At 39.8% G+C, this 21,157-nt stretch overlaps 2 protein-coding genes across 2 annotated transcripts; one reads left to right on the top strand and one right to left on the bottom strand.

Moving 5' to 3' along the window:
- The first annotated feature begins 1,967 nt into the window (after nt 1-1,967).
- gorasp2 (golgi reassembly stacking protein 2) lies at nt 1,968-7,825 on the top strand. Its single transcript, XM_018684778.2, has 10 exons — nt 1,968-2,289; nt 3,401-3,481; nt 3,850-4,053; nt 4,149-4,235; nt 4,319-4,449; nt 4,740-4,872; nt 4,982-5,114; nt 5,358-5,441; nt 5,580-5,693; nt 7,011-7,825. The coding sequence occupies exons 1-10, from the start codon at nt 2,227-2,229 to the stop codon at nt 7,244-7,246; spliced, it is 1,266 nt and encodes a 421-aa protein (XP_018540294.1). The 5' UTR covers nt 1,968-2,226; the 3' UTR covers nt 7,247-7,825.
- A 224-nt stretch (nt 7,826-8,049) lies between these two features.
- Nucleotides 8,050-21,088, bottom strand: tlk1a (tousled-like kinase 1a). Its single transcript, XM_018684777.2, is given in 25 exon segments — nt 8,050-9,120; nt 9,218-9,325; nt 9,412-9,523; nt 9,798-9,933; nt 10,014-10,183; nt 10,283-10,372; nt 10,579-10,670; nt 10,777-10,858; nt 10,998-11,095; nt 11,614-11,680; nt 12,223-12,272; nt 12,274-12,412; nt 12,982-13,118; nt 13,203-13,313; nt 13,524-13,616; nt 13,724-13,810; nt 13,900-13,995; nt 14,190-14,233; nt 14,325-14,400; nt 14,947-14,985; nt 16,197-16,268; nt 16,415-16,536; nt 20,746-20,795; nt 20,797-20,822; nt 20,824-21,088. Coding segments are annotated over 25 exon segments (2,310 nt in total). The 5' UTR covers nt 20,866-21,088; the 3' UTR covers nt 8,050-8,949.
- Nucleotides 21,089-21,157: the final 69 nt, after the last annotated feature.

The following is a 21,157-nucleotide window of genomic DNA, read 5'->3' as shown; positions in this document are numbered from 1 at the left end:
GCAGTAAATTCCTTGGAAGACTGAAGAAGTATAAATCTGAGAGAGCTATCCAGAACAGTGATCGCAGAGTTTTAAGGCGTCAGCAAGCTTCTGCTGAAATACAGAGTTTATTTATCTGCTCCTTGAAAGAGCAAGTGTCAACACGTAAAGTATATTTCTCACTGGTAATAAACAATGGATATAAAGATCTGTTACTATGGAACAATGAAAAATTTCAGTTTTAAAAGGCTGAAACTGATGACTGTCTCTAATATTGAACACATTAGAGAAGCTTGAACCAACGTTTTTTTGCTTTTGCATGAAAATTGACATGATTAATCAATTGATAAAATGCTTGACAGTCAATTTTATGTCAATCACCTAAAAGATTAATCGACTTCTGCTCTATATCTATAACCTGATGCTGCTATCTACAATATCTATCTATGATAAATAAAGGCCTGTGCTAAACCAGGATAGAAATTCTTGTATTTTACATAAAACCACAGAAGTGATCCAAATAATCTCAAATGATATAATGTCAATTTATTTTATTTTTATTTTTTATTTTTGCTACCTAGGAAAGAAACTAAACAGAATTACACAAATACTGTATCTTGAAATGATGATCCCTCTGCAATATACATAAAAGCACTAAGCAAATAATACATATTCAATATTTCGTAAACAATCGTGCAAATGTGTGACTTCAGAAAATCTTAACAACTTCCTGCATCATGGTCATAAATATCTTGAACTGTGTAGTGGTATGCTGGACTGGAAAATGTCCATGTTTTTCAAGGATGAAGGAGCGTGAGCTCCTTACAACAGGTTATGTATCTTAGTGTTGTTCTAAACATAAAGATGTGTTGCATCAGTGTCTCCAGGGGAGTTTGCGCAATTCTGTGGTGAATTTTAGGCCCTAACCACACTGTTAAATAACATGCTATTCATTTTCTCCACAAACTAGCAGTTAAAGTACTCACTTTTTAAATTTGCCTTCTTTAGAAAAGTCATAAATGACCAAAAAAATTCATAAGAATTGCCTTTGTTTTTCTGCCAGTGTTTGCACATTGTAATCAGGAGACAAAGGGTAAAATAATAATTGCATATAAATAATTATCCAGTGATTTCATGAATTACATTGTTGGTTTCTGTTAGTACAGAGGACAATGTCAAGAATAAAATCTTCTTGTCAGACTATATCACATCAATGCTTGATCTCCTCTCTTGAATGAGAGAGCATTATAAGCTTAAAGTATCATACAGCCTTGTCTGCAGAGAGAAGAAATCAAGGTGAGCTCTGGTGGACACAGAGACTGACAGGATAACTGATGATTGATGAGGAGAATCACAATGCTGAGCAGGTTTATTTCAAATTATTTGATAAGAGCTGCTGCACCACAGAGATATTCAGTCACATATACATTAATTTACTTCTTGAGCCCATGTTCTTTACAGCATTTATGGTATCCTTTATTATCACATCTTCCCTCGTCTCTGCTCTGACGTGATTATACGATCAAATCAAAAGCAGCTGAGTCAGTCGAGAATCCAGAGTCAGAGGACACCACTGAGATGTTACACCGTCGACAAGGTAAATGAATTGTATTAATAAATGCAGCCACTAACCTGTATCTCAGATTATAGTTGGATAAGCCAGACGTGATTCAACAAATAATGTATGTAAACTTTGAATTAGCTTACACAGTAAGTTCTCAGCAGTGGTGCAATAGGCATTCAGCTCACTTAAGTAAAACTATCAACACAGCAATGCAAAAAATACTCCATTACAGGTAAATGTTAAAAAGTGAGTGTAAGTCTAATTCAAAGTTTAATCAAAGATTTCTTGATTGAGCGACGCGAATTACGGTCATTTTTATTGGCTGTAATGACGTCAGACGCCAACAAACTATAAGGTGCGTTCAAGGTCGGCCTGGGCTGCCTTCCACTGACTTGATATTGGACATGAACAGCTTGTGGTGTAGAATAAAAAGTCTACAGTTATGTTCACCCTAGACTCATTTCTAAACCTGGATGAATATTATTTGAATTGAATCGATTTTTTAGGCGTCTTACAGTACACATTTATGCTGTCATCACTCAGCCGCCACAGAGGGCTGCGGCACCGCAACACTCACAGCGGAAGTGCTGCGAGCCAGGAAACACACACGGTCATGATCTGGAGGGGAGCCGCCTGCTAACCCGACACCGCTAGTCCACCCTGACACACACATTCAGGGAGACATGGGAGGCTCTCAGAGCGTCGAGATACCGGGAGGAGGAACCGAAGGCTACCACGTCCTTCGAGTGAGTGAGAGCAGTTTCCATGTTTCATTACGATGGTCGCTGTTAGTCAGAGACCTGCTGTTAGCTGCAGAGACTCAGAGGGAGAAGACCGTGTTAGCCAGTTAATGTCTCACTCCCACAGCTAAATACTGACGTGTTTTTATTAATTCGGTGGCAGTTATTTGTTAGGACCTCGGAGACGTGTGGGTAATTTGTCAGCCCAAGTAGCTCATCGCCTCTCCTAGCTAGCTAAAGTTAACTGTCAACGGCTAACTGTCAAGATACCTGAATGAACGCTCCTCTCTGAAGTGTTGTGGTTGGTGTTCACGCCCCTCACTCGTTTAACCAAGTGTATCATCATTCACACGTGAGCCTGCTCTTCCCGCATGGACTCTCTTAAACGCTAGTTATTTCATGAAGTAATATCCTAGTCTTGTGAATGTATATAAATTGTACAATGTGAATTATAATAAATTCACGTGACCGAGTTGACAAGGTTAATTAGTATTCAGGCATGCGCAGTCGTTAACAACATGAGACGACGTCCTCGCTCGTCAGTGCTCTGGCTCTGGCAGCTTTCAGGGTGAAATGATCACCTAGCAGTTGCCTGAATAACCGGTGTAGCTGCTATATGACTTCTTCAGCTGGGTGTAAACCTTTATTGCGAAAGCTCGTTGTGTTTTTTTTTTAATAAAAAAGATGAACTGGCCCTTTAACGCCCCTTTCCCCATCTGTTTTTTTTTTTTTTTTTTTTAACAGATTTATGTAAGTTAGGCCACCCCTGGGCAAATTACATATGCTGTAGATTTATACATTAAAAACAAAGCTTTTCCTCAAATGTTAATCCTTTTTTACTTTTCATTTCACAAACTTAAAAACCAGAGAAAAAATAAACAGTAGTTTAGCATGTGTAAAAGTTTGGTTAACTTAGTAGCCTGTGTTCTGTTCTTCCTGCTGATCACTTCAAGTCCTGAGATATTTGTGGGTTTTCTTGTGCACTTGAATGCGAATACAGGACTTTTACTTGTAATGGAGTGTTTTCACATTGTTCCATTGGTACTTTTACTCAAGTAAAGGTTTGAGTACTTCTTTAGGCTTCATTTTCTTATCTCTGTGATGCTTTATTTTACAGGTGCAGGAGAATTCCCCAGGGCACCGTGCAGGACTGGAGCCATTCTTTGATTTCATCATTTCCATTGGTGACACTAGACTGGTAAGTTTACCGTTACGGGAATAACAAAACTTCCTGTAGCTGTTGGACCTGCTTTAGTATGTGTCATACAGCCACAAGTACTGTAACCGGTCGAGGCAGATGGCCGCCCACCCTAAGTCTGGTTCTGCTCGAGGTTTCTGCCTTTTAAAAGGAAGTTTTTCCTTGCCACTGTCGCGAGTGCTTGCTCATGGTGGGATTTGTTGGGTCTCTCTCTGTAAATACCTATTTTAAAGAGTATGGTCTAGACCTGCTCTATATGAAAAGTGCCTTGAGATGACTTTTGTTGTGATATGGCGCTATATAAATAAAATAAAATTGAATTGAATTGAAGTATTGTGACAAATTTGAATGTATTGATCTCTAAATAGAACAAAGACAATGACACCCTAAAAGAGCTGCTGAAGATGAATGTGGAGAGGCCCGTCAAGATGCTGCTATACAGCAGCAAGACAATGGCAGTGAGGGAGGCGACTGTCACACCCAGCAATATGTGGGGCGGCCAGGGGCTTCTGGGTGTCAGCATTCGCTTCTGCAGCTTTGAAGGGGCCAATGAAAATGTTTGGCATGTCTTGGTGAGTGTGGCAAATAATAGAACAGAAGCATAAAGTAATGTTCAAAGATGAGTGTGAATATGTTTTGCTATTTGAAATTTATTGCTGTGACCTAGGAAGTAGAGCCAAACTCACCTGCAGCCCTGGCTGGTTTGAGGGCCTACGCTGACTACATTATAGGAGCCGACAGTGTCATGAATGAGGTACCTGATTTGTAGCTTGGCAGTAATGTTGACATAAAGGTGGAAACAGGTTTAAAAGTTGTGCTTCTCTGCTCTTTGAACAGAGCGAGGATCTGTTCTCCCTCATTGAAACCCATGAAGGGAAGGAGCTGAAGCTGTACGTCTACAACACAGATACAGACAACTGCCGCGAGGTGGTCATCACTCCAAACTGTGACTGGGGTGGAGAGGGCAGGTATGACTGTCATCATGAATATCATCTACCTGATCAATAAATTACCTGATCAGAAAATCCCTTTGCTTTTCTGAGTAAATGTTGAATGATGAAATGTCAAGTGAAAGACTGCCCTCTTCAGTGACGGCTGAACAATAATGTGTTTGTGCTATCACAGCCACCATTCCAGATTATTTTCTACTTCCTAAATCCTGTCTTGCTATGTTGCCATTTCACATCATATTTAAGGCTTCTTTGAAATATTTTGGACATATTTCCCTCACAGTGTTTCTGTATTTCTCTCTCTTCAGTCTCGGATGTGGGATTGGCTATGGCTACCTGCACAGGATACCCACACTGCCATTTGCAGAGGGCAAGAAGATCAGTTTCCCTGCACAACCTACTAATGAACTCGCTCCTCCACCTAAAGATGGATTCACAGAGGTAGCTCAGCATGTACAGTATTTGCATCCTTAGGAAAATGTTATGTTGATGTCATCTGGGTTCCACATTTTGTGAACATTTACTGAGATAACGTGATTTTGGTTACCAGGTCCATCTTTCTGCTGTCATTCCAACTGTTCCAGTTGCTGTGTCGTCTTCTGCGTCGACTGGATTAGAGCATGCTCTCGCTGGTTTGTCAGTCCGCTCTAACCCAACCACTGTCATTAGTGATCTACAGACAGGTACACGATCATCTGTGACATGTATCATCAACATATGCTGTTTGAATCGATGTGAGGATGACTTAGCTATAATATGCACAGATGAAGTGAAACGCATGGTGAAAATTTTACCTTTGGATATCAAAATGTCTAAACTAAAACAAGATGAATAGTACAAGCCTGAGTCACTCAGATGCCTCCATTCATTGCTGTTGTGTTAACATGCAACACAACAATAACACTTTTGTTAAAAAATTGTTGCAGGAGCTCCTACAGTCCCACTGCCCACCCAGGTCCCCTCCTCACAAACCGTTCCCCTGTCTGTCAATCCTGCTCCAACAATACCAGGTTAGTAGAAATCATTATTTTGGGGCTTGTAGCTCCCCAGGCCTGGTGCCTAAGTCAGTTACTCTGTGAAAGCCAAACTTGGATGACATTAGTCCGCTGACCAAACATTGTCTAATATATATAATATTTGTTCCACAGGCTTAATGCCCTTACCCAGAGGTCTTACACCACTTCCTAATTTACCAAACCTCAATATCACCTTGCCAGACATGGGCCACGTATTGCCACCTGGAGTTGGATTACAACATCCAGGTACTATTTTGTTCTTTGGAGTGTGCATGGGTTAGTCGTAAATAATCTTAAAGTCTGGTTCTATTCTATATTTTTCTTATTGTCACAAATCCCATGAAAATAAAAAACTAAATCAAGGATGAATTGATTGTACTACAGAATACTGCCTGTGTAACCAAAATAAGGTACATCTCATTTATCTGTGCCACAGATGTTGTACAAAAACTATTAAAAACACATCAGTGACTCACACTATTGAATTGTGGGACATGTTACTTCTCTCCTTATGTCCATGGGAACTATATTTTATTTTGGTTTAATCTCACACACAGCCCTGCTGTTCCGTAGTTTAAAACAGTCCACAAAAAATGCACCATTTACTCCTGTTTGAGTAAATTGCTGGACACCATTTAAGACCTATTTGGAGATACGTCAACTCATTCTTGGTTTATATTTTTTTGTGGGATTTGTGTTGACAAGAATAAATATATGAAATACGACTAACCTTATCTTAAACAGGTTTGTAGAGACAAATACACATTTGTGTATTTTCTGAGATTCTCAGAGGTGATTTAACATTGAATTGATATGTTTTTAAATTTGCAGTACTGAAAAGATAGGTTCACAACTTTTCAAGTCCATCGTAAACAACGGTATGAAATTTTACACTTGCCATGAAGAGATCTCTTCCTAATGTACCTCCAGTGTAAGTGGTGGGGGACTAAATCAGCAGTCCTCATTTTGTGCAAAAATGTATTCAGCTGCTGTAGTTAATCAAACCAAGTGGAAATCTCAAACATGTTTCTCAGGACAGTGTTTCCTTGTTGAGCTGCAATGGAGGGATACAGTAATACAACAAGGAAATTTTGTACCAAAAAAAGAGATAAAGCGATTCAGAAAAAGAATTACCCACTTAATCTGATTAACTAAAGTGCTGAAGCCTCATTAACTTCAGAGGAACTTTTGAATACAGCTTTTAGGACTGTGGATTTTATCCTCCGTCACTTACACTGAAAGTGCTTTAGTAAGGGTCTTTTCAGGGCTGGTATGTCTTGAAGGAATGATTACAGCAAGCAGAACCTGTTTGACCGTTTCAGATGGGCACTTATCGTTTCAAGACAGAAATGAAAAACTGTGAGCCTGGTCTCCAGGAAAAAAAAAATCATGTAGTGTTCAGAAATTCATGCATTTTATAGTTGAAAACATGCCACGTCAAATACTTAGGTACCATGTCTAAACAAAGAACAATCGACAGTCTAAGTAAAAATAAAATGTTGCCAGTTCAAGAGCTTTTTTTTTTTGGTAGGTGACAGATTTTGTTTGTGTTGTACTCCACAGGTCTTCAACCTCTTCCTCCTTTCAACATCCCCACTGTGGCACCTGGTTTTAAACTGCCCCCATCTGACTTGATTCTGCCCCCCTTCACTGCTAAAGCAGTTCCTGCTGTTACACAAAATACCACATCTGCCTCTTCCACTATCCAAACGAACATGTCAATGACCAAAACCCCAATCCCATCATCAGTGACCACCTCTGAATCAATAAATATCACAATGTCTGTAGACTCATCTTAGCAAAGAGCACCATTTGAGGTTGTCAACTGGCTCTTAAGTCTTACATGCTGTAGACAGTCTATTAGCTGCACCAATCTGTTGACAAATTGCTCCTACACACCACTACGATTGTTGTACGAGAGCTCCAGTATCTTAAGGATACTAGAATCACACTGCTGGTCTTCTCACAAGCAGCAAAACCCAAGAAGAATTACAAGTATCATTCAAATGTTTTAGCAGAGAATAAATATACACTCTGCAGCAGAACAACTTTTTAAAATAGTTCACAACTGAATCATAGTTAAAGGAGTGTTAACAAAAACTATGTGAACTTTTTGAACTTGGCAACAAGTGTAAAGTATGTGGGGAACAGGTTACATTTAAAGTGTACAAGTCAGTATCTTTGCATTTTTAGGCATCAAACTACTGAAGGTCTTCAGGGGAAGATGGGGCTGTAACTGCTACCGGGGATTTATCTTTAGATAAGCAGGTTTGCTTGCTGCTGTAGCTATTAAATATTAAATGGTTTTGGTTTTGTATAAAAAAATAATTTGTAAAGTCAGACAAGGTTAACTTGATTAAACTTATGTATTTTCTCTATCTCAGTCTCTGCTTTATATTTTTATGTTCATCTCCAGTTCATGTTGTGACCACCCCTTGGTATGTTCTGCAACAATGCAGTACCAAACAAAGCCACAGAATGTCAGTATAATCGCTGTAAATGCTGGTAGATTGCACCCTAAAATTTAATGAGTGCATTATGCTGAGTGATGAATATGGAGGAAAACTAGATATTTGCTGCAATACAATTCACTGGGAGAAAAAGGTTTCCTGGCATTTATTATTCACTCTTAGCAGAACTGTACAATTTGTACCCGAAGTGGAACATACAGCCCTTGAAAAAGTAAGAGCAACAAAGCAGCAAAATGAAACCACTCCAGGAAACTAGTTTTACATTGGGGAAATTTTAACTCTTTGTACATGTTACTGCTGCAGCTCAAAATTTGAAAATTCACCTGTACAGCATATACAGTTTCCAATTTTATCTGTTAATTAATATTCCTGCATAGGATTTTATACATTGTCATTTTTCTACATTTGGTTACTTTGTGCATTTAACGGAAGTATGCTGCCCCAACCTACATGTCACTAGATGCCACTTGTATGCTACACATTACATTCTCTTGGCTAAGTAATTCAAATTAAAGCCTAACATTTGTGAAAAACAAAACAGTTAGCCAAATCAATGGTGAAGTCTTTGTAGGTCTACTAAACAGTGACTGTCCTCTCCTCACAGTATATTAACTTCTAGCAGCTGAATCATTTGCACCCTGGCAGGACAATGTTATTTAAGCTTAACGGTAGGCTGCCAGGTCTCCCTTAGGCCCCTTAAGGCTTTATCCATCTGCAACATCTGAACAGTGTCCAGTCACATTTTCTTCAAGGTACGTCGTCAGTTTCAGTGCTTTTGTCGGACCCTCAAAAGATCCTTTTACTCGTGTCCTTTAAAAAACATCCCTTCAGTGTCCCCTCCGTTGATCTAGCCCTGGTGAATGAGAAGAAGCCTGGCACAGGTCAGAGGATGTCAGGTGTGATCCCACCCACCTGTGTCCTGCTCCTCCTCTTTCTGGCGGTTGCTTCTCCCATGAACCTGAGCCTCTGAGGAGCGCTGCAGGTGTGGGAGCAACTTGGTCAGTTTGCCTTTCTGTCACAGTTCAAGGCTGTCAGTATGAGATGATACTGGAGGAGGCTGGTCCTGAGCCAGCGGCACTCATCTGCAGATTTCCAGAGGAGCTTGACCTCCGCATGTGAGGGAGCAGGTAGGGGTCGCTTCCCAGCTGGTGAACATCGATCCGGTCCTCCTTCCTGTATGCCAGGCACCGCCTTATGAAGGCCTGGAGGGTGGAGAAACAACATCCAAAATTTCCAGGTCAGTCAACAGTGTTTTTCCCATGACATTTTGAAATGGCCATTTGTATGAAGTTCACTTACCTTTGCTTCATTACTAGCAACAGGCTTGACAGGGAACTGGACATCGGTAGCTTTGAGTATGGTGTTCTCCTGCAGGATGTCCTGTTGCGACTGATTGTGGCCAAAAGGCTGAAAAGAAGGAACAGTACTCAGGCACAAATTACGAGAAAAAAAAAAAACATTAAAAGCAAAAGATTCTGTGTTTCCTTCCTTACCTTCCTTCCATACAGACACTGGAAAAAGATAATGCCTACAGACCACACATCCACCTTGTTAGAGATCTTTGGAGGTTCTTTACCAACCACGAAGCATTCAGGAGGCAAATACCTGACCCACATCAAACAAAACGTCGATTAGTGTTTGTACAAGGTGCCTGTATTTCACTTCCATGTCCCGTGGTTCAAAGTAAACATTTAGCACATTTACTTAAGCACTATAATCAAGTACAAATTTGAGGGACTAATATGTTCCTTTAGCATCTGTTCCTTTGTACTTTTAGTCCATAACATTTATTTGACAGATATTACCTTTTAAATCAATATTTATACATTACATACAGTGTGATCAGTTTACAACTATAGTATGGTTCATTTCTTCTCACCAATAGGTCCCTGCACCCTGTGATGTCAAGTCCATCCCGTCCACGCCATAGTTGTCATCATCCATGATTTTGGACAAACCAAAGTCTGTGATTTTGATTTCCCCACAGGCTGTACCATCCACCAACAAGATATTGCCTGGGAACCAAAGGACAAAGAGTCAGCACCAGTATCGTCGATGATGAGGTGAGTGTCAGTAGTTGTCCAGAGTTGTGTACCTGGCTTAAGGTCGTAGTGGATGATTGGGGGTTTGATTTCATTCAGGTATTTTAGTGCGTTCACAATCTGCATGACTATGGACCGTGCCTCCTTCTCTGACATTAGCTTATGCTGCTTCAAGTAGAAATCCAAGTCGTTGCCTTCGCAGTACTCCATAACGGTGCAAAACCTATTGAATGGAAAATAGACTCACTTACAGCCCAATTATAACAGAAACCAAATGAGAAGTGCTGTATATGCATGAGAGAGGATGCATCAAGTGACTAACGTGTCTGTGTCCAGTGAGAAGTAGTCGTAAAGTTTCACGATTCGGGGATGGTCCAGCTCCTTGTGTATTCTGTACTCTCGACATGCGTGCCTGTGGAAAGGACGGTAATTATGGGTCTATTAGCAACCAAAGCAGGAGGGTGCAGGTGCTATATTTAGCACTGAGAGCCAGGCATTAAAACTTATGTAGAGAAATAACAAATATACTGAAAGCACAGGACATCAGAACAACTTCTGTAAATACAAACAGCAAATGCATAATGTTAATGTCACAAATTTTTACATGGGGCAACATACTTGTGATAGTTCTCCTTTTTCTCTTCTCTCCAGTTTTTGTTAAGTTGGTGGATTTTCACAGCAGCATATCGTTGCTCAATCAAGTCAAAAGCCTATAAAACATTTGCATAAAATATTGACTTATACTTGGAAAGTAACAACTGCTAAGAGTTTTTTTTTTAATCTTGAAACCTAAGATATCAACATTTAATTACTTACCTTGTAAACTTCACTAAAGCCTCCTCTCCCTAGAAGGTGCAGGAGCAGGTATCGTTCATTCAACGTTGGGTGATCTTTAAATCTTTTGATGAAAAAAAAAAGACAGACAAATCAATTGGAGACAAAATTAGAGACACAGGCCAATAAATCAATCAAGTATGTGTGTGCATCATGTTCCAACGTCAATGCAGCAACTGTCAAAGAAACAGATTCAGATTTACTGTGAGCTGTCTTCATTATTTATTCTCTTCAGCTCCCGAATGTGAAGGTTGCGCACTCTCTCCAGACGCTCCAGCTCCGCCTGGATCTCAGCTTCTTCCTATAAATGATTCAAGCACACAAACACACAAATGCACAGAAAGAACTTCAGAGTACTGACTACAAGGAGAGGAGCTCATCAAAACCCACTTGTACACAGCTGACTAGTTCTGAATTAAATATTAACGGCTGACTTGGTACAGAGTCTGTCAGGGGCTGTCTGTGATGCTTATTCATCGGGAAAACAATGAATACATCGACAAACTACAGGGTCACTCAATCCTTAGGGTGATTCATATAAAAGTAACAGTGGCTCAGTTCAGGAAACAGGAGAATTAGGTTGTTAAATTATTCTAATATTGAAGACAAAAATTTGCTACATTTAATAATTTACTGACACCAATTAGGTATTAACTTCTAAACCGTGTTTGAACTTTTATCCTTATTATATAATGGGTACTGGATAAATTGAGAAACTCTAGGAATAAATTCATACACGAGGTCCTGTGTCTGCACAATACATGAAGACAGGCAAATTCCCCACCAGACTAATCACAACAAGTTCAACAGTTCACAAACCTTCTTGAGATGTCCAAGTCGCAATTTGAAGATCTCTTCCTGTTCATGGTACTCTGCTAGTGTCAGCCTTTCCAGAGGGAGAGAAACATGGGAATACAGTCATGTTAAATTTGCTTTAAAACTGCTACTGCAAAAGAATACAGCCAAAACTGCAGTGAATTACCTGGGGAATGGCTGCTCTGAAATCTCAATTCAGATACTTCCGTTAGTACATTTCCGTGTTGCACATCGTGTACACTGTATATTTAATGATGTAGTGCGTAAATGTTGACGGGGTAGTTCTGATTCAAATTGAACATGGCTGCTGTGCACCTTATTTCACGTGACAAAATTTTGCTGCCATTCGGCATTTTCACAAGTTTGAAAATTGGTTAATGATCCTTCCCCTTCGGTGATGCAGCCCATATGGTGACCACTGAGGGTGAGAAGTGTCTATCATTTCACTGTCAATTTTTCGACCGTTAGGAGTACACCACCCAGGTACTCATAGTGCACTTCATGTTACATAATTGTCAGTGTGAACGCACATAGGACTCTAATTATCAAGTGTAACCATGGAAGAACGTGAACTGAGAAGCACAGTATTATAAACATGAGGGCTGGACTTACAGCTGAGGTAGGCTGGGTTTTAGAAAGGGATCGCTTTCTGCTCCATTCACCTGCCTTGGTTTTGCGTTGCTTTGGCTCCGAGTTTGTGGTTGGTGCTTGGGAGTTGCTGGAGGATGGAGGTTTCCTCTTGGCTAGAAGTTTTCTTTGCCTCTCAATGTCCTCTCTCTGTTGGTTTATCCACTCCTGCTGTCTGTTGATTGAAAAAAGAAACTCAAAAATGAGTTTTGTTACCTTAGATTGGTACTATTTCTATACTTGTGTTCTATTCATAGTCATGACTAAAAACAGTCAATTAGACTATTTAGCCATTATGAAAGCTGTGGAATTTAGGACTTCAGTCTGGGTCAATGCTCAGAATATTCATGGTGGGTAGGGTGATTGTGGTGGTAGTGGTGGGTGCTCCACAAATTACACTACAGTCCTCCTCATGTACAATGCAGCTGCCCAACACTTAACTCTTATAGTATGCTACATGCCATGTTTCATCTGAAATTTGTTATTGTCATCTAACTTGATCTTCATGAATAGAAAAAAGAAAAAGATATTCACACAGTCAATGAATAGAAGAGCGTGTGTCCCATTAATTCATAATTCAGGAATTAAGTCCTAACAACTCCTGACAGTGTTGATGTTTTTACTGTCAACAATCATCTAGTTTGTGGGACACCATCAGACTGAAACACTTTCTTCAGCTTCCAGGCTGAAGAAAGTGTTCAAGAAGAATGAATAATGCAAAAAATGTCATTAAGAGCTTCTTACTTGACAAGGTTTTGGAAGGCATAGCCGTCTGTCCATTGTTCTGTGAATGAGGCTCCATGTCTCACCGTAGTGAAATGGCCTAAACGTAGTCTATCCTGCATGCTCTTCTCCCGACAGGCCTGCTTCTCTTGGGTGCTCTGAAGAGCAATACAAAATATAGTTTGCAAGCGTGTTTGCAGACACATAAACATTGAATAGAAAGTACAGTACAGTACAGTTACCTTTTCTATAAGCAACTTCTTGCTCATGGTGATGCATTTATTCAAGCGTTCCTTGTACTTTTCAAGTAATTTTTGTTGTTCATCTATCTGTCTCCTGAGATCACAGTTTGCCTATGAAGCAGAAAAAAACAGTACATCAGCAGTTGGGCAAATTAAATTACACTATTCTCCCAATCTGCCAAATATTTAAAATCTTAAAAATTCTGTTTATAATGTTGACAGTCAATACAAATTAAGGCCTTTTTTATAACCAACATTACTTAAGCAAACGTTGTCCATTTTGTTTTGCATTATAGGGAGTATCGGGTAAAACCTTCTTACCCTTAGTAAATCATCTATTCTGCCCTCCTTCTTCTCAAGGTCTAGATTCTTAGTGCTTTCAAGGGCAGCCAGTTTCAACACTGTAAGATCAGTCTAGAGTGAAAAACAACAAAATAAGTTGTTGAAAACAATTTGAAACACATTTAAGAGTGACTACAAAAGCTTTTAGTTACTGGACTATCAACAGTTATTTAGCTCACCTGAACAAATTTGACTGCTAGTTGCTTTGGATGCATCATGTGGTCCCCAAAAGACAGACTAGTAGGAGATGAGCTGTTTTGCCTAACCTGCAACAGAAAAGACAGCATTTCTTTTATGATGGGGCAATGCCAAATAGAGCAGTGAAGGAGATTTTGAGTACAAGTCTTGTACTTACAGCAATGCCCTGAGCGGAGTAGGAATGTGAGTTCTGGGGCGAGCGAATCACTGGTGGGAGACCTCTCACAGGACTGGACCCATTTCCTCCCTGGAACTAAAAGGTAAAGAGAGGACAAGTGACATCATTGCCTAACATTTGGTAACCGCAGACCTGCCACTGGCTCCTTTTATATCATACTGCTGTTCTTTTAGAGACAGGAAATGGATTATGCCACAGCTGTTGAACAAAGAATAGTATAGCACACATTCACTCAACACTTCATTTCCGACACCAAACAGAAAACTTACATCAAAATAATCACTTATCTTGGGTCCTCGCACAATTGATTTTCCTGTGGAGGGAAAAGAAAAAGGTGTTGGGATTTAATCATTAATTTAGAAGAATAGAGCAACAAGCAAGAGCCAACATACAAAGTCTCTCACCTTGGCTGCTCTCTGATTGGATCTCAGGTTTTCTTTTTCTGCCTCTGGTTGTTTCCAACTGTTTTTTCTCTGGGGTCTGAAAAAGAAATTTATTTAATTATGTTTCGGAAAATAATTACTACTCGACAAAGCTGTTTGAGCCTTCATCAAGGCTTGGGCTGCTGCTGTATTGTCTACGTCGTAGTAACTAATTTGTTCCCATTGGATAATTATGATCTCTATATGAGCATGATAACACTGAATGATTTGTGCTGTAACAATTACCAAATTAATTTTGACTTCTGTGGCTGCTCTCATGTAAGTTTCATATCAGGTTTGTTCTTGTAGCAATAATCAGTTCTTAGTTGCAAACTGTATAATTTCTATCTAGTCAAAGCCTAAGCCACTAGTAGTGTGTAGTTGTGGTGCATTAAAAATTATCTTTAGTTTTAAGGAATAATTAAATGCAAGTACAATAAATTTTATAGCATGTTTTACTGCATTTAATGTCCAATACCTAAAACTATGTTTTTGCTGTGTGTAAGTAGTTCTCGAGAAGGCTTCTTTTTTTAATTATTGTTTAACAAACTGTAGCGCTGAGCTATGTTGGCAACCACATTTTCAGATTTGATCATAAACCTACCGAATAAGCAGGAGAACTGCCCCTTTTCACATCTGACCCCTGTTGAGTGAGAAAGGAAAATGCTTTTAGCCTAACAGATTTTGTTTAGTGATACTTCATTACTAATAACGTAATAACAATGACTCTTGATCAGAAATTATCTGTGTAAAGGTATGCAAATAAGTCACAGTTTGAGGCTGTCTTTAAAATCTGTACCAACCAACTTTGTGTAGTCAAGGCATTTGTCAACAGGTGCTGGTCTCATCTCAGAGTATAAATACTTTTACATTTTTTAATCAATTTCAACGCATGGCGGTAAATTCACTGCAGCGTTAAAGGATTTACACAGACAATAGCACTACCCTGAAATAAGGCAAGGGGCTGCAGTGGTGTGGGTGTGCAGTGTGAAAAATCCAGTTTGAAGGCAGTTTAAATGCCAGGACACAACATGGTGGCTGGCATCACATGCTGCGTCAATGCTGCAATCTCACTGAAATGAATGAGGAAGCCTTTGTCTGGCTGGAAGTAGTCCTACACACTCTCCAATGGTGAGATTTATGTCTCTTAGAGTAAACTTCACAGATGGGAGATCACAAGTTCACGTAGAAATAAGTAAATGGCCAAGCAGTTGATTCAGAGATTTGTCATATGCAGTGTCTGGATGGCGGAGCTCATGATATCCATTCGGTAAACCAACGCTTATGCCCTTACCTCCAAAAAAGGAGAACAGTTTAGTAATAGGGTGGCTATTTTTAAAACTCTAGCTCTCAGAACTCCACTTTTACAGGAACTGATTTGCATGAAGCATCACCAACCGGCACAAAGTCACTTTGTGCCGGTTGGTGATGCTTCATGTTTGTGATCATTTCTCTGTATATTAAGGATCCATTCAAGATTAATGTACAAGAAAAAGCCACAACGATTTCTGATTATTTTCATAACAACTATTGTCAAAGGAGGACGACTGTTTTAGTCATGTTATTAAAAGTGCAGAGATACTATAAATACCTCTCAATCACTCAGTGACAGAGTTTACACATACAACAAACCAGCTGTATGTGCAGGTCTACTTTTCAGCTGAGGAAAACACATTGATTAGGACCCTACAGCATAGCAGTAAGCAAGAATGTGGTGAAACAGTTCTGAAAGCAACCTATATAAAACAACATATGCCGTGTTATTCAGAAAGGCCAGGGGTGATTATGCTGGTACATGTAAAGGTAGTCAGTGTAACTAAGTTTCTACTTGAGACAAAAGACTGGGATCTTTACCTCTGATTCCTTGTCGCTTAAAGATCCCAGGCTTCCAAAACTGTGATTTGAACATTCGTTATTGGTCAAACCCTGAAAAAAAAGAATCATTTAGGATAACTTAGTATCAATTTTTTTTTTTTTATTGCATTTTATGACAATAGATTATTAGTCCTCCCAGAAAAGCGGGGAAATTAGGGACCAATTATTCCATACAAATATTGCTAAGTATCACTCACTTTGGTTCCCCCGCTTGTGCTGCCAGTGCTGCCCCCTGTGCTGCCGCTGACCCCGCCCATAAAGCGTGCCTCCAGCAGCTCCTGTCTCCGGGGGTCCAGGCTGTGCAGCTCCTCCATGGTGCCTGGGATGACAATGACAATTCACTGTATGTCTCTGTTATTCAAGGTTCAGCTTAATTGAAGCGTTTGAAAGCCCACTCAGGAGCAGATGACACAGCAGGAAAGAGCTTTAGAGCAGAGTTATGAAAAATGTAACTAACAAACTCAAACCCTGACAGGTGATAATATTTTTGCCTAAGTCCAGAATATAGGACAAGACCAAATTTTTATGCCCATCCCCCAGTGGCATTCCCAATACTGGTTTCACTCTACATTTGTGTAGCACTGAGGAGATAAGCAAGATTTTTATTATCTTTACTCCTGTTACCACCTGCTACTAACAGCTTAATAGTACTACTACCACTACTAATAATAACAACACAGATATCCAAAATAATTTTGTACAACACTAAATGCAGCAGACAAGTAGGGCTAATAGTAGTAAAGGGAATATCTGTGCCACAAGCCCTATTATCATGAGAGTCCCTGAGTGATGTTTCAACTGCTAGGCTATGATGAATACTGCGCTCCTGTGGGACTGTTACGTGAGCTCCCTGGGCTTCAGTGTTGCTGCAGACTCAGAGGGGTCTGCCCACTAAACCTGTGCTTTAATGAGACGACCATTTTGAGTCTATAAAGGGATAGGGAGCATACAGCGGATAGGGTTTTCTTTTTAATACATTTTAATAAAGGAGAACATAAAGTAAGAAATATTAACAATAAGAATGAAATCATAATAGCCAACAGTGAGGCCTGCTTGTATTGGTTATCCACAAATCTATGCACAATCAAATTGTTTAAATAGTTATTTAAGATTTTCTTGATGCATTTTGCAGCTGGTTTTGCGGATGACATTGACAGACCAGAGCGGATTTGAATTAACAAACAAAGACAAGACAAATAATGAATACATGCATCAAATCCAGGCAAACATACCCTGAATTGCCATTTAAGGCTACACGCCTATCAGTTATGACAGCAGCATAAATGTTAGTTTCTATCTCCAAAAACTAACCACAACTAGGTGATGAAATCATCTAATATCTCCCCTAGATAAATGTGACTTTAGATATTCTTAAGGCAGGGGGTGAAACTGAATAAATGTACCCAATAGTAAGAAGTTGTGGTAAGTCAAATACTATTAGTATGAAATGCCAACTTCCTTGTTGATGTATGCAAATAACTGAAGAAAACTGCTCCTACATGCCTAATTTCACACCCTAGGGCAATCTCAAATCATCTTAGAGATGGACTGAATTCTGACTTAATTTAGGCCCAGCGTTGTACTGTCCGACAGACTGCAAAATACAAAACAAGCCTTAGCAAGAATAGCTAAACAAAAAGCCATTCATTATATCCTCAAAAACAAAAACACTGTGTCTGCTGTCAAGTTTTGCCTTACAGTGCAGTGGCCAACACACAAGCCTACTTCAAAGTGTGCAATGTGCAACAACTCTAGAAATGTAGTGTAACAGGTAGGAAACAGCAAAACTCATTAAGTAATACCATCTCCTATTTTCCAGGTTGGCATTAAGCAGTTGTCCAGAGCAAAAAGTATAAAATGGCTGCTATAATTAATTCAAATCACCTCCAGCCCATCATTGTCTTCCACAAAACCTGCTGGCAAATGTCTTAAATGAGTGTGAATCTAAAAAATATAATCTGATAAGCTAACAATTAATTATGTGTGTGTGTGTGTGTGTGTGTATGTGTGTGTGTGTGTGTGTGTGTGTGTGTGTGTGTGTGTGTGTGTGTGTGTGTGTGTGTAAATGTTTGGATAACTAATATTTTTATTACCAGTCTGGTAACACTGGCTTATACCTGGCACCTGCAATTTAAACTATATATAGTGAGAACTCAAACAGCATAAGTGAATTACATTTTAATAACCATCATGTTGATTGTTTTGGACAAATTTTGATTAAGTTAGATTTTTGATAAATGTTTGACTGACCAACTTGTTGGTCACTCATCTGTCTTAGTTACAGACTAAAGAGCTACATTGGCTAAAGTGGCCAGCTCAGCCGCACACAAGCAAAGGAAATGTAAGCCACATTTAGAACATGCCTTACTGAAAGTCAATTATCAGATGCACATTAACTGTCTACAGATATGAACAATGCGTTATAACTGGCCAATGATGTGGTCCACTGAAAGTCATTTCCCTGGATTAAGATTTATTGTTCCACTGCCAACCTAAACTGTGTATCATAACCCTCTTTTCTCATTATCCCAACTATACCTTTACCACTTCACAGGAAGCTGTGATTATATTAAGGAGTTTGACAATGTAAGCTTCCCTTAGCTATCAAGCTCTTCTATGTTAACATCCAAAATCACATTGACCGTCACTACCCTCCCATGCTTCCCATGCTGACTTCTAATCAAATTTCCCATCTATTTTGCTGAAGGCGAAATCTACTGCTGTCATCTGTCTTATAAAACTACAGTACTGATACTGCCTTTTCTTGCTGCATGTGATATGTGCACCACTTTGAGAGCCAAGCAAAAATCATTGTCTCATCATTAACTAGCAAGACTATTTTTTGCAGTATTTACAGTGGCACTAAATATTTAGCCCTGTAATCCTGGGAAGTAAAACTCATGCAGTGAATACATAACTGGTATGCTAAGTGTTGTTTCATCTTACATTCTACATAAGCACTGCAATATTTACTAGATGCAGTTGTTGTAGCTGCTCAACCTACCCGGTTAGAAACCTATGATTGTATAAATGAAAGCCATTATCTTTATGAGAAGCTGTGGCTTTAAAACCCTTCCTGCTGTTGCTTTTTGTTTCAATTTTGGTTTTCTAAGATAAGGCCACAACCATATCTCACCTTTCACCTGGAATGTTTATGCCAGTTTCACAACATAAATATGTATCAGCTGTGTGGTCTCTCTCAAGGAATTTCCCTTTGTTTCAAATATGAGGGCCTCAGCACACAACTATCTATATTCAAGCCCCTGCAGGAACAAGAGGTTGAACCCTTGCAACTCTTGCTGTGGATGTCATTTTAACTCCATGCTGCTCAGCAGGGTGACCACCTGTTTATGGCAGACACTTGGGAAGTCTTAAAAATCTCTGGCATAAGATGGGTTGGATAACTTCCAGCTACAAGGGCAATTTAAATTTAAAAAAGGACAGACAATAGCCTCCCAATTTTTAGTATAAGTGTCATATTGATGTAGGCAGCCATCACTGATCATTGTTGATAACTGTATATTAACAGTGATAATACAAAGGAATGTAGAACCTACTTAAAATGCCCCAGACTGAGTAAAAGTTTTCCATCAATATCCTGTTTAAACTACTGTGCAAGGAGAAGAAACATAAGTGACAACCACATAAGGTCACCCAAAAATGACCATCAGTTATTTGAGTGTGTGTGTGTGTGTGTGTGTGTGTGTGTGTGTGTGTGTGTGTTAGCATGCTGCACAGCCCTAGGCAGCTTGCACCCCATTAGTGTCCCTTCAGTTTTTTTTGTTGGCTCATCTACCGTTACATCAACACTTAGCTCTTTAACTTAGTAATACACAAAGGTCAAACAAGGCTACCTACCATCCCATGCAGTAGCATCAACTGCAAAGGGTTATGTTAAAGACCACGACCACACTTAATGTTAGATGCATGCTGTCATGTTTAAAGCCGATCTGTTGCCCCCTCGTTATCGCTGAGACGATCAGTTACACATGCACAGATACTGTGAACATTGTTGGTAGGGAAACATCACGGTCAACACACAAATGATTGCTAATAGTGCGATGTACACCAATACATTGCTTGCTACTAAACATGTAATATAACATTAACCATCACCAGAAATTGCTTGATTTCTCTGCTTGCATTTACTGATCAAATTTTACGTCTTTCGGTAACTTGACTAGTGTTTGCTCTTCAAACGGCAGCATGCTTAGAGAAAGATGCACCGACTAACATCGGTAACCTTTCTGGTCTGGTAAAGGTTTATCGCCATTGTGCACGTATCTGTCCTGAGGTTACTGCACTGGCCTGAGCACTGAGAGACGGTCCTATGTCTTCAGTGCTACGAGCTAGCCAAGCAGGCTCAATGGACTTTGGAGCCGACGCGTTACTGTAACATTAGCTAGCGAGCTGGTTTCGCCACCAAGATTTGCTCGGTCATTTTAATACAATTTTCCTCGTTTCTATACAAAATGACCCAAACGACCAAGAAGAAAAGACATAAGCGTCTCAAAACGTTTCACGATACCTTCCCGGGCCTTCACCACTGCCGTGGTATGTTGCTGAAAACACAGTCCGTGTTGGGGACGTGGAGAGCTGGGACCAAAGATGGCGTCCCCTCCAAACTTCCACTACTTTGGACACTCATCAAGCTACTTTTCGTGTGTAGGTACGGCAGCGTACACGGTTAATCTTTTCACTCCGACTGTGAAATTAACCGACCGGCGTACCACAGCTGTTTTACATGGGTACAGCGGCTGCCACTGAGTGAAAATGTCAAATTATTATCTGTATTAGGGAACAAACCTCTTCACACCTCGGCAGTGCGTCCTGGCTCCGGGGCCACCTCTCCGTCTTCAAGTGGTTGTGGTGGTTGTCTATGAAACGTCATGCATCGTGTGCAAAATTCTTATCGCGAGGGTGATGCATGTTTTTCTCAA

Source organism: Lates calcarifer, linkage group LG1, assembly GCF_001640805.2.
Source record: "Lates calcarifer isolate ASB-BC8 linkage group LG1, TLL_Latcal_v3, whole genome shotgun sequence".
In the NCBI taxonomy this organism is placed as follows: Eukaryota; Metazoa; Chordata; class Actinopteri; family Centropomidae; genus Lates; species Lates calcarifer.
This window is presented reverse-complemented; position numbering and strand designations above follow the sequence as displayed.

Coding starts and splice junctions, on each gene's coding strand:
- gorasp2 (XM_018684778.2), top strand. CDS start 2,227: ATGGGAGGCTCTCAGAGCGTCGAGATACCGGGAGGAGGAACCGAAGGC. Junction 4,054..4,148: donor AAAATGTTTGGCATGTCTTG/GTGAGTGTGGCA, acceptor GCTGTGACCTAG/GAAGTAGAGCCAAACTCACC. Junction 4,873..4,981: donor CTAAAGATGGATTCACAGAG/GTAGCTCAGCAT, acceptor TTTGGTTACCAG/GTCCATCTTTCTGCTGTCAT.